This window comes from Spermophilus citellus (genome assembly GCF_964194105.1).
Source record: "Spermophilus citellus genome assembly, chromosome: 18".
Lineage (NCBI taxonomy): Eukaryota > Metazoa > Chordata > Mammalia > Rodentia > Sciuridae > Spermophilus > Spermophilus citellus.
In genome coordinates, this window is record NC_138200.1 from 6,091,352 (window position 1) to 6,104,866 (window position 13,515).

Here is a 13,515-nt window from a genome sequence, read left to right on the forward strand (position 1 = left end):
TTCCTGGACTCCACTTCCAGGGCCCCGCTCCCCTTGCAGGCCACACCCAGCTGCCCCTGTTGCTGTAAACACCTCCTGAGACGGTCACATGCCCTGGTTTGCGTGTTGCTGTGGCTGTTTCCGCGCTGACACAGCAGAAATGGCTGGGTGTAGCAGGGGCTGTCTGGCCCGCAAAGCCTAACCGAAGGACTGTGGGGACGTTTCCGGTAAAGGTTTGCTGACCTCTGCTACATTCCACGGGCCTGACTCCAAACCCCCAGGCCCCATGACCCAGACTTGAGTCCCTAGGTTCCAGAACACCAGCTGGACCCTCGGAAGCCAGACTCCAGACCTCAGACCCGGCTCTCGATGCCATGCTTCTCTGTATGCCCAGCTCCAGACCCTGACCCCAGGAGGGACCCCAGTCACACTTCAGGACAGGCAGAGGGACAGCAAGAGACCCCCTGAGAGAGAAAGGACAGACTCAGCCAGAGAGGTGCAGGAGCAGAGAGGCTGTGGGAGCGAGGGGCGCAGCTGGACAGAGGCAAGAGCCCTGCTGGGAGTCAGGCACAAATCAGCCCGGCATGGTGGCACATGCCTGTGATCCCAGGCGCTCAGAGGCTGAGGGAGGAGGATCACAAGTTCAAATCCAGTCTCAGCAACTTAGCGAGGCCCTGAGTAACTTAGCAAGACCCTGTCTCAAAAAAAAAAGGGGGGGGCTAGGAATGTGGCTCAGTGGTTAAGCACTCCAGGTCACTCCTTGGTACCAAAAAAAAAAAAAAAAAAAAAAAAGGAAAGGACAGAATTATCTTAATTTGATATTCTCAAAATCCTTCCAAAGGAAAAGAGAGAAATCCCGGAAGTTGGTGAGAGAATAAGAGGTAGCAATGAGAAGTGGACACAGGAGACAGCATGGAGAGAGAGGTCCCGAGGAACTGCCTGGGGTGGGCAGGGGACCCCTGCTCCAGGCCCCTGATCTGACTGGAATCAGGGCAGCCAGAGGGAATGAGCCTGCAAGATTGCTCCCTGCACAACGTTCCTGCCAGCCCGAGGCAGGCGGCCCAGTACCCCAGAGGTCCCTGAGGAGGTTGAGCAGACCCAGCACAGCTCAGTGCAGGACCCAGCAGCAGAGACCCCCCCAGGTGAGCAGCCAAGTATTCTCCCATCCCCAAGTTGCACGTCTGTGCGTGGCCCATGCTCTCTTTGGGTTTCCACCTCTTTCTTTCTGTCTCTCTGTATGTCTCTCTCCCTTTCTTTGACTCAGTGTATACTGAAGTTTTAAGATCACAGTCCCTGGTGCTAGACTGTCTGGGTTTCAATATCAACTCCTCCACTTGCTGGCTGTGTGACCTCAGACAAGTTGCTTAGTTTCTCTGTGTCCCTGTTTTCCTCTCTGTGCACCGGGGATAACAGTAGAACTGTGAGGTAAGGTTGCTATTAAAATGAGTCACTGCGTGTCGAGTGCTTAGACCAGTGTTGGGCACAGAGTTGTGTCCTGAAAGTCTTGCTAAAACATCTTTATTTGTGTCTCCGTGTATTTGACATTCACTAGCCCTGACCTCCTTGTGTCTCCTTCTCCACTGTTCCCATGCTGGATCTCTGGCTCTCCCAACCCTGGTTTGTGTCTCTGTCACCATCTTCTGAATCTCTTTCTGCCAGTTCACCTTCTCCGTCTCCCCATCTCCCTGCCTGTCCTCGCTGCAGGTGTGGCTCACACTGACTTCTCCCAGGGAACACTGGACAATGAATGGGGCTTTGGGTTGTCACAGTTGATGTGGAGGGTGCTACTGGCCTCTATCGGGCAAAGACCAGAGCTGCTGCTAAACATCCTCCAATACACAGGGCGGTGCCCAGAGCAAGGGTGCCTGGGTGGGCTGGGGTGTGGCTCAGCAGGGAGCATTGCCTGGTGAGCCAAGCCGAGGCCCTGGGTTCCATCCCCAGCGCCACACACAAAAATGTCAATAGCACTGAGGCTGAAATACTGACCTGGGTTGTGGTGTCAGGGTCAGGGCTCAGAGCCTAGGGTGGAGAAAGTCCTCCATGGCTCCTGCCCAGGGAGGGTAGGAGGAAGAGGCTACAGGTTCAGAATGACCACACCCCCTTGCCACCAGGTGGGAACAGGAGGATCCCAGTAGAAACCCTCCAGGTCTGGTTCCTGGGATATGTCATTCACACTGTCACAGTATCTGAGTGGCAGAGAGAACATATGGGCCAGGGGGACACAGCTCAATGTCTCTGTGCTTCAGTTTCCCCCTTTCGGAATGAGACAGTGTTACAACCCCCCTGAGTGGTGATCTAAATAGACAGGTGAGATAATATATAGGCATGTCATCCCCAGAGTGCCAGACCCACAGGTGAGTTCAAAAATCCTAGCGTAATTATCCTTCCAACCAGTACTGCCAGCCATCCGGTGCCCTCCCTGAGTGTGTGTGGCAGGGGCGGGAGGGAGTGAGAGGGGGAAGTACAGTCTTGCCACTGTGTTGCTCCAGGGTGGATGCTGCTGGATGTGGCCTTGCTGGGAGTGCAGAGGGGGTCCGGCAGAGTATAACATACTCATCCAGTGAGTACGTTCTGGTTGCTGGGTGTCCAGCTCTGTGGGGGTCCACCAGTCAGGGTGCAAGACTTGATAGCCTCTGTCCCCTGCAGGCAGGAGATGTTGCAAAGGCTGAGGACCCTTTTGGGGAAGGGAGAGTGTGTGTGCACAACGACGCGGGCCTTTGGTCTAGTTTTGAAACTGTGACTCTGGGCGGTGTAGGGGAGGAGGTGTAGGAGAAGAGCGGTCAGACCAGGGGTCTGGGCCTTAGACTCTGCCTTGAGCCCCACCCAGCCCAGCCAAGCAGCAGACCCAGAGACCCCATCCGTGCTTCAGCCTCCCGATGCAGCTTGCAGCTTCCAAATGCTGACCCGCCCCTGACCCCCTAAGCCTTCCATTTGTGCCTGACCCTGCCCCCCCCCCAGGAGGTGCGATTCCTCCTGGAGGATCCAAGATTCGGGTCTCAGGTGCTTTGCCCATTGCCAGCAAAATACTCATCGTCGGTGGCCATGAATGCACGCTGTACTCCACCCTGGCAGGCAGCCCTGTTTGTGAAAAATGACTTGCACGGCGGGGGCGTCCTGGTGCATCCACATGGGTGCTGTCCGCGGCGCACTGCTTCCGGAGGCCACTGCTGGCTGGGGCCGTGACATTCGCAGCAGCTTAGCCTAAAGTTTGGGAGGGATTTCAGCAGAGCAGAGACAGCGGCCAGGGGCGGGGCTTGAGGGAAGGGGCTTGCGGGGCGGCGCTTGGCCAGAGTGAGGCTTGAGCTGAAGGCTTGGCCCAGGGTGGAGCCTTGCAGCAGTGCGGAGGGGCGGAGCCAGGGGGTGGGACTCTAGGGGGGTGGGACTCTAGGGGGGTGGGACTCTAGGGGGGCGGGGCTTGAGGGGCGGGGCTTGAGGGGCGGGGCTTGAGGGGCGGGGCTTGAGGGGCGGGGCTTGAGGGGCGGGGCTTGAGGGGCGGGGCTTGAGGGGCGGGGCTTGAGGGGCGGGGCTTGAGGGGCGGGGCTTGAGGGGCGGGGCTTGAGGGGCGGGGCTTGAGGGGCGGGGCTTGAGGGGCGGGGCTTGAGGGGCGGGGCTTGAGGGGCGGGGCTTGAGGGGCGGGGCTTGAGGGGCGGGGCTTGAGGGGCGGGGCTTGAGGGGCGGGGCTTGAGGGGCGGGGCTTGAGGGGCGGGGCTTGAGGGGCGGGGCTTGAGGGGCGGGGCTTGAGGGGGCGGGGCTCGGGCTCCAGCGCTGACTGCTAGGTGGGAATGAAAAGCAGGGAGGCTGCGGAGTCCGCAGTGATGAGGGCGGGGTTAAGGGACTGTTCAGACCCGGGCTGGACCCAATTACGGAAGTGCCTAAGAGGAGGATGACCTGAGAGAAGCAAGTGCTCAAGGAATGGGGGAGCTGCAGTAGGAAAGGCTTTTTCTGAGCATCGCCTTTCAGCCTTTCATTGGCGTCAAGGGCGGAGGCGGGTGATGAAGTCAGGGACCGGGATGGGGTCCGGGCGCACCTGGGCAGAGGTGTGCGTGTAGCTGGGGGCCGGGGTATAGAATGAGGTCAGAGCAACACTTACCTTGACTGCAGTTTGAGGGCACAGTCAAAATATCACTAATCATACTTGCTGATGTAAATAAACATCGTTGTCCTTGTTAAAAAATAAAATAAAATAACAAAATTTAGAGATTTTAAAAAATCAAGATTAATATTTTAATGTAATATTTTAAAGAATAAACATTAGTGCAAAAATCCACAATGAACCAATATTTAAATAGAGATAGGACCTGACAGACCTGGGCTCAGGGTAAGGTTAGTAACATGGGTCAGGCAGGCTCATGTGCTGTCTTTAATTAGAATGTTCATAATTTGTTCTTCATGGATTTCTTATTAATTTTTAAATATTATATTTAACTATTATTTGTTTTGGTTGCTGGGTGTTTAGGCTCCCTTAAGTGTGGACCTGAAGCAAAGGCCTCGTTCACTCGCCCTAGTTGTTGGGATTTGGGGTGAACTTAGGAGTGAGGGTGGGAATGGGGCTTAGGATGGTGCTGATGGGTAAGGTTGGCATGGAAATGAGTCTGAGCATAGGGCTGATGGTTGGAATGAGGCTGGGAGTGGGACAGGAGCTGAGAGTCGGTAGAGATGAGGTTGTGGTTGAAATGGGGCAGGATGTGAGTTTGGGGTTGGAGGTGAGGAGTAATTCCATGTACTGACCTGCCCTGGGGCCCCCAGCTCCTACACCATTGGACCAGCCTGCACCAGGGACCAGGCAGCCGGATGATGAAGGCCAACTTCTCCATGCAGCACCCAGAGTACAACGAACCTCAGGATCCAGCGACCTCATGCCCATACAGCTGCCGAACCCAGCCACAGCCTTGGACTCCATCAGCCCCATGAGCATCGCCTCCCAGTGTCCCACCCCTGGAACCAGCTGCTTGGTCTTGGACTGGGGTTGGCTGTCCAGTGGTGGTTTGGGGTGTGTCTGTCTCTGGGTCCACCTCCGTCCATGGCTGTCCCTGTCCAGCTACTGACTCTGTGTCATCCATCACAGGGAGTATTTTGCAGGGTCTGGCTGTCCCGGTGATGTCCGAGATGTCCTGCAGAGCATCCCTCCCTGAGTTACACCCTTCCAGCATGTTCTGCGCTGGTGGTCAGGACAACAAGGACTCTTGTGTTGTGACTGGAAGAGGAAGGGGTACCGTATGGGAAAGAAGAGGGTAAGAAAAATGGCGCCAAATGGCCCTCTGTGGCTCGCAGCCAGAGCGTCAGCAAGGACTGCGCATGCCCAACAACTGCAGGAAGAGCTGGACGGAGGAAGGCGACCCGCCAGCTGAGTGTGGGATGGCGAAAAGGATCAGAGTGAGAAACCAGAGATCCCCAAGACCAGTGGGCATATGAAATTGATTACCACCTTGTACTCTGTTGATCAGTGGTCCCGGCCCCGCCAGACCCAGGCCCCAGAGACCAGACATTAAGATAGGACCCACCAGGCCAGAGCCCAGGAACCTCCAGGAGCAGAGCTGGACACTGAAGGTGAAAGGCACACCCTGGAGACACAGGGCGCAGGGACAGGAAGCACTCATCCATCGCCAGGTCAGGCCCTCAGTCAGTACTGGATGTTGAAGGTCACTCGATAGGTTTCCCCTATGGGGGTATGGTCCATGCACGTGGGTGGTATGTACATGCACACGTGTATACACACACACACACACACACACACACACACACACACACACAGAGAGAGAATCAAATGCACAAACACCAAAGAGGGGCTTTTCAAGATTGAAGGGTCATGACCCCCCACACTGTGCTGCATGGATACGTCCTCCAAGGTCAACACCACCAGTGGGGCAGGACTCGCACCTGCAGACCCAGTCCCCACGTTCTTCCTGCCACCACTGGGAAGGGCCTGGAGCATGGTGAGGCTCGAGGGCTCATCATGCACGCGGAGCTTGAGGGCCCAGTGTGAGGGTGTCCTGCAAGGAAGGTGGGGTGCGAGCTGAGTGATGTGGGCAGAGAAACCCCCATGGGTCTCTCAAAATTCTATGTGGCTTCAGAGAAAGAATGAATGCATGTCCTCTGGACTGTGTCTGGGATGCTGGGCCAGCACTCTTGCAAGCAGTATTGCCTCAGAGCAATCCAGGAGAACGTGCTTCTCACAGCAGGGATGAGGTGGAAGGGAGACCCAGTGGGCTGCAGCCACATGCAGAGAGGGGACCAGGCTGGGCTGCCTGGGGGTGGGAGTGTAAGCCTGGACCAGCAGGCCCCAGAGTCACCCTGGGAGGGGAAGAGAGAGTGAGAGAGCCCGAAGGTGAGTTTCCGCCTGTAAGCGCCCCCCCCCCAACCCACTCCGGAAGGCAGGCAGGAATTCTAGCAGAAGGACAGTGGGCGGAGTCCTGGCAAATGGGTGAGGACCTCAGAGTCCTGCTCCTGCACAGGGAGGCAGGGTCCAGAAGGACAGTCCCCAAAGACAGGGAAGGAGCAGACGTTCCCTTCTCCAGGGATCACCTCACAGAAGGCACTGGGGAGCCACGGAGGGCTGGGAGCAGGGGCCGCATGGGGGATGCAGTAGAGGCTGAGAGGCTGAGAGGCTGAGGCCGGGAGCCTGTCAGGAAGGTGGGAGAGGGCTCCAGTGGGGACAGGACCAGGGGCCTCCACTCAGGTCGGCCCATTGCACTTCCTCCCTGGCACCGAGCCCTCCCTGCACTCTGATCTCCATGCAGACACCAGAAGGAGCTGGTGACACTGAGTCAGAACCCGACTGCTCCTGCCCAGCACCAGCCACCAGTTAGCTCATTGGCAGAAAAGCAGGGCCTCCCCACAGCCCCGCTGTGGCCTGTGGGATGAGCCCCTCTGCCCTCTCTGATGCCCTCTCCTGTCCTCTGCTTCCTCTGCCAGGCATGGGACCCCTTGGCCCCCCACTCCCTCCAGCACTATGAGCCTTCATGGAGAAACATGGGAATGGCCCCTGAAGGCCAAGGCACCACGTACCACCAGTGGTACCAAATCAGGTGGCCATCCTGCCCCTGCCACGGTCACCCCCGGGGCCCAGAACACTGGGGAAGTTGGGGGAACACACATGTGGTGGATGAGGAGGACGGGAAGGTGGACAAGGTTCTCCTGCCGAGAAGGGAGGAGGACACGAGCTGAATGTGTTGGGGACAGTTCTCCACGAGTCTCTCTCATGGTTCTGTGTCTCAGAGCACAGGCATCAACAGGGCTGGAGACGGCTGTCCAAAACATTTGGCCGGCCAGCAGTCTCACACAGTCATCTCCGCCAAAGCAGCTTTGTTTGCTGTCCTGGATAAGTATCATGTGTCCCCAGAAGTGCTGTGCTTCATGTCCAGGACAGTAAATACAATAGGCCCCTTGGAGCAGTTCTGTTTGGCTCTCAAGACAATAAAGATAGTATCTCCCTCAGGACAAAGTTGGGCAGGTTGGCTGGCAGCCCCTCCCTTACAGATTCTCAAGGTCAGGGTCCTCACTAGGGGGACAAACCACCATGAGTCCTCCTGGGCAGCTCTGATGGCTCCGGGACTTGAGAGGCCCTGAGGCTCAGGGCAGTGGGCAGGTCTTAGATAGCAAACCCACCCTCATACGCCAATCTCCAGAGCATTTAGGTCCCTTCCTCTGGGGTATATCAAGGCAAGACTAGCATCTCAGTCTTTTTTAGTACAGGTCACCTTTTGGTCCCTGTTTCCACCAACCAAACTATTAGAGCCCTTCTACCCCCAGAGCTGCAAGACGAAACGCAGACTCTCTTCTTTTTTTTTTTTTTATTTTTTTTTAAAGAGAGAGAGAGAGAGAGAGAGAGAGAGAGAGAGAGAGAGAGAGAGAGAAAGAGAATTTTTTTTTAATATTTAATTTTTTTTAGTTCTCGGCGGACACAACATCTTTGTTGGTATGTGGTGCTGAGGATCGAACCCGGGCCGCACGCATGCCAGGCGAGTGCGCTACCTACCGCTTGAGCCACATCCCCAGCCCCGCAGACTCTCTTCTTAATCAGCTCCTACCAACAAATTCTGCCTGCTCCAACTTAAGGTCCTTTCAAGAGCACCCCACACCCCATGCTTCCACACCCCATGCTTCATGTCCTTTCCACACCCAGATTTCTTCTGTTTCAACAAAAAAATAATGCAGCTCTTCCGCAGCGTGACGGGCTTCCTCGGGGGTTACAATTGTAGCTTCATTTCTAGGAGTCTTGGCGGAGGGGGGACCTGGGGACAATCAGACACATCGTGTAGGGGAGCTGTCTCAGGCAGGCATCACGGGTCCCTGACTTGGTGCATGTGATGGGAGGCCTTAAAGGACCACAGATCTCAAGCTCTTGCCAGATCTGCCCTGCACCAGACGGCAAAGGCCCCCCCCACCAGGCCACCTTCCCTTCCAGCTGGTTAAGCCGGTGGGTTTGCCAGCCCCCGAGATTGTGGAATCCCAACCTGCTGTGGGAACCAGAGCTCCCCCACCCCCTTGTTACTGCACAGCCTGACTCCCACAGTCCCTCTTGCTGTCTGACTCTGAATGCAGTCCCCAAGTGATCCTGCACAGTGTGTGCGTCCCCCTCCCTGGGCTGCGAAGACCTGTGAAGAAGGCGCTATTGTCCATCCCGGGTGTCCAGCCATCCTCCTGGGGCGGAAGTCCCACCCACCCACCCACAGTGTGAAGAGAAAGCAAATGAGACAATACTGTGTCCTCAGCGAGCTCAGTCTTCCCTCGAACATGCTGCTACCCTGGACTCCCCGTCCCCAGGGAGCTCCCTGGTCCACCCGGTCACAAGAGCAGACCCGCCCACAGGGCTCTCTCCTCCCGCCTCTTCCTCACCCCCTGCCTTGGAAGGCTAACTCTGAAGGTGCTGGGTTCCTGCATCTTCCAAATCAAGGACTCTCCCTTGAGTGGCTTCCTGGGGACAACCCCAGAGCCTTGGAATTCTCTGCCTGAGAGGACCTTAGTATAACTGGCCTTGCACCAGGCCAGATGGTTCAGGCCAACAATGTGATTTGGGGCAAATGCCTGGGGAGGGGTGAGTGGGGTCAGCCAGGTGAGGACTCCCAGCCTGCTGGGCAGACGCCAATAAAAACGCTGGATACGAAGGCTTAGGGGAGCCCTCCTAGTTGAAAATACTCTGTCGGTGCTGTCACACATCATTGTCCACAAGACCCAACTGGGAGAGGACAGCTGGGGTTTGCCCTGTCCCCTCCACACTCCAGTCGGTGGGCATTTCCTCTGCTGATTTTCATCTGCATTCTGCACCGTAAAGAACCACAGGACACCACAGCACGATGACTCTCCTGAGTTCTGAGTCCTGCTACAAAATCGCTGAGTCCGAGGGTGGTTTGGGGGACCACGGACACCCTCCCCCATACTGGATCAGCTTCCAAGGCCTCTTGTCACCCCGTGAGTCCCCCATGACACAGGGGGACCCTCCCTTCTCTGCTCACATCTTCCTTAGGCTCCCGGACGCCCCAGGATGAAGCAGGTGATGTTTAGTGCCACCCCGCTGTGAGTGTGTGTCGGTGCCCTGTGCTTCCAGACTTTGCTCAGTGCCTCAACAGTGTTTATCTCACATGTCACTGTCTTCTCCAAGGGTGGACCCAAGCCTGCCCCATCTCTCCATCACACACATGCCACAGCCACCCACCTCCTTCTGTGTGTCCCCGGGGCAGCTGTGTGAGATGTCTGCAGACACCGTCAGTGTCCTCAGGGGAGCAGAAGACAGACACTCACACCCATCCGAGGACCACTGGGGACACCTATGTCTGCCTCTTCCTTTTCCTTGCAGCCCTGACCACACCTTAGGACCCAGGTCAGCACTGATGGGGAGGCTCTAGTTTTGGCCAGGGGAGTTCTGAGCATCCAGGTGCCCTGTGTCTAGAAAGGTGGGAAGATACCAGAACTCGGTGTGTACTCCATTTTACTAAGGGTAGGGATGGGGCGGGGGCACTCAGGGGTTGGCCACCATGGTGTCCTCAATCCACTTCCGGTAAGCCTTCAGCTTGGTGTACAGGGCAGGCTGCTGGGGCACAGCACAGGGATCACTGCCCCATGACGTGAGACCTTGCAGCATGCCATTACAGATGAGTGGACCCCCAGAATCACCCTAGGGGTTGGAGGGACAGAGAGAGAGAAAGGTCAGCCCAATTTCTGCCTGGGAAGCCCCATCTCTCACTCGGGGCTGGCAGATCACCAACAGCTTAGAAGTGGGGTCCTCCCATTCCTTTCCCATAAGAGATTGGGGGAGGGGCGAGCTTACCCCACAGGTGTCCTTGCCACCCTGCCAGCGCCCAGCACACAGCATGGTGTCTGTCACCTTCTCAGAATAGGCTTTACTACAAATGTCATTGGGCATGAGGTTGAGGTCCACACACTGGAGAGTCCCTGGGCTCAAGACTACGGGCCAGGGGAAAACACGACTGTAGCCAGAACCGGCCAGGCTCCTGCCTCAGGCCCGGGCGGCGGGTCTGGCCAGACCTACACTTGTCTGGTTGTATGCTGCCCCAGCCAGAAGCCAGGCAGGTGCTCCCCACTTCTGGCTCCCGGGTGGGCAGGTCCAGGACCTTCACGGCATGGGTGATCCGGGCGGGCGCCGACAGGCGGAGCAGCATCAGGTCGTGGCTTCTGTCATCCTCGGTGCTCTTCAGATAGTTCATGTTGTAGAGCGGGTGGGGGAAGGCGTAGCTGACAGGGACCAACTGGGATGTGTCCTCCTCAGCACCCAGGTTGTGACGACCCAGAGCGACCCGGATATTGCTAGGGAAATAGAGGGAGGGAGAGAATGAGGAGAGGAGGGGCGGGGAGCCCAAGAGGGTCCCCAAGGAGAGGAAGAAAGAGAGAAGGACAGGGGCACAGGGGTAAAAAGAGAGAAGAGGGAGCAGAGAGGAAGCAGGGTGCACTGAGAGGAGCAGCTCGCTGCAGCGGCGGCCAGGGCCCAGCAGGGCAGGCAGCCGGGCACAGAGCCCAAGGTCGGACCCCACCCCCTCCCTCAGTGGGCCCCCCAGCCCTTCCCTGTGTCTCCCCCAGAGGGGACTGGTGGTCACACAGGGAGGGGCAGGGCAGAGCGGGAAGCCCCCTCCCAGGCACACAGGTTGGGGTGCATGCCTGCCTTTTCTCGGGGTCCCCCTGGGAATGGGGCCAGTAGTGATGGGGGAGAGGAGTGAGCCAGAGACCCAGAGAAAGAGAGAGGGGTGGAGACATGGAGGGGGAGACATGCAATGCCTGAGATGGTGGCAGATACTCAGAGACAGAGAAGAAAGGAAGACAGAGGCCAGAACCCAGCCCCACATGGAGCAGCCAGATTCTGAGAGGCACAAAGACAATTCCGTGGGGAGAGATGGAGAAAGGGGCCGGGCAGCCATGGACAGGGTGGTCCAGCCTGGCTCTAGCCCTCCCCAGGCCACCTGGATCAGCACTGTCCTCTCCCTCTCAGTCCCACGCCTCGCGTGGGGGAAAGGCCCAGCTGTCGATCCCCGTGGGGCACAGAAGCCCCCTCCCAGACTCCCAGGCCCCACTCACTTCTTTTGGACAAGCTGCTGAGGATGGGACCCGGGTCTTGCGCATGCCAGGGGAGGTGCTCTGCCACCGACCGACATGCCCAGGCCCCTACTCACTTTCTGAAGCAGTGGGCAGCAGTGAGGACCCACTGGGGGTGCACCAGGACGCCCCCACACACTGCTAAACCATGATGGTACACGGCCGCCTGCCAGGGATGGGAATTCTTCTGGCACTCCCAGCCCCCTATGATCCGAGACTGGATGGGGGGCGCAGCACCTGCAGAGAGGGGGAGCCGGCAGGGCTAGGGCAGGAAGAAGGGGCTGCGCTGTGGGCTTGAGGGGGCAGAGGACCAGGCCTGGGCACTCAGGGGCGTGGGCAAGGGGTGCTGAGAAGGGACTGGAGTGGAGACCATTCCCTGAGTTTGTAGAAGGGTATTCCGACTAGGGAGCAGGACAGACCCCCGGGCTCGGGGCAGGAGGGCCAACACAGCATCTGGAGCAGGCAGTGGGCCTGGGGTCCGGACATGAGGGTGATGGGGGGGGGAGGTTGGGAGATGGTGGCGTGGGTCCCGGGAGGGCAGGGATTTCTAGAAACCAAGGAGAAGCTCCCCGTGGGAGAGGAGGTTGGGGAGGCTTAAGGGTCCCAGGCTGGGAGGATGGTTGGAGATTTGAAAAGATGCAGATCTCGGGAGTGTGCTCTGGGTAACTGGCAGCTGTGGCTGGTGGTGCTGCCTGCCGACCCCTCCACCTTGGACAAAGGCCAGCCACTGCTGAGAGGCTGGGCAGAGTCAGGGAACGAGGGGAAATTCTCAGAACTCCAGCCAGGTTGGGAGATTCTCTGCTGCCTCAGGCCAGGAAGCCTGGCTCTGGGAATAAGCAGGGGTCCTGATGGAATCTGAGTTTCCTAGGAGCAGGATGAGGGGGCTCGGGTGAAGGGCTCACTGCTGGGGGGGATCAGCAGCATTTAGGGGGTTGGGAGGGAGACCGGGATCTCCAGCGTCATTGAGAGAGGTCCTTGGAATAGACAGAGAGACAGGGATGGTCCGGGATCTGTCCCTTCAGAAAAGTGGCTGGCAGCAGGGAGTAGAACCCATGAAGAGGGATTCCTGGGAGGGAGCAGGGACCTGGTGTGGGAATGAGGACTGTGACGAATTTGGCCACACAGAGGGCTCAGAGGCAGGATTAAATGTGGGACTGAGAAATAGGGACAAACCTGGAGGGTCAGGCTGGGGGCTGGGTGGGGGAGGAAGGACTCAAGGGAGGTGAGAGTCAAGGCCCCTACCCCTCCTGGATTCCCCACTGTCTCACCAGTCCCCCACAGGGACAGGACGAGGAACAGAACCAGGAACCACATGGTGACAGAGGCATCCAGGGGCAGGTGGCAAGCTCGGGACTGAGGAACTCCCTGAGCAGGCTTATGAAGTCTCCGGTCCCCCACGACCCCACCCTGCTGCTGGGAGCGGGACACGTCCTTCCACACCAGGAGCCCTGCAGGGGAGGAGCACCCAGTGTTGGTTGTTCTGGATGCATTCCCAGGTCCTGAAGCCAGGTGAGCAGAGCCTGCAGCCCAGAGAGACTTGATCTAAAAGGGGAAGAAAGGAGAGGCCCAGGGTGAAAAGAAACGGGGATAGGACTGACCCTCAATGCAAAGCCCCATGTGCCCAAACCACAAGTCAGGCCTTTGCAGCCCAAGACCCAGTGTCCCCTGAAGTGCCATCACCATGGGTAGCAAGTCTCCCTGATCCCTATGCCACCCTGACCAAGATGCCGACCTCCAAGTTCTTATGTCCCTGAAATAGAAGCCTTGGATGCAGAACTCGGATCATTACACTTCCACACCCAGAATCTGGGCCCCTAAATCTACTGCTGCTATTATAATAAACCTTATGGTTCTATAGATCCACCTGCCACTCGGAAAATATGAGTCTCCTGGACTGAGGTCCTGAGCACTTCAAAATCCAGGGTTTTCCAAATGGTTTAAGGGTTTCCCATGACCCCTACACACACACACACTCTCTCTCTCTCTCTCTCTCTC

The 13,515-nt window shown here is 57.7% G+C and overlaps 1 protein-coding gene across 1 annotated transcript; it reads right to left on the minus strand.

Annotated features, from left to right (window-relative positions):
* Positions 1-9,934: 9,934 nt before the first annotated feature.
* LOC308638402 (kallikrein-2-like) lies at positions 9,935-12,834 on the minus strand (the record flags this gene model as incomplete). The annotated part of the gene is made up of 5 exons (XM_081275836.1): positions 9,935-10,090; positions 10,244-10,380; positions 10,466-10,740; positions 11,598-11,757; positions 12,789-12,834. The coding sequence occupies 5 exons, from the start codon at positions 12,832-12,834 to the stop codon at positions 9,935-9,937; spliced, it is 774 nt and encodes a 257-aa protein (XP_081131962.1).
* Positions 12,835-13,515: the final 681 nt, after the last annotated feature.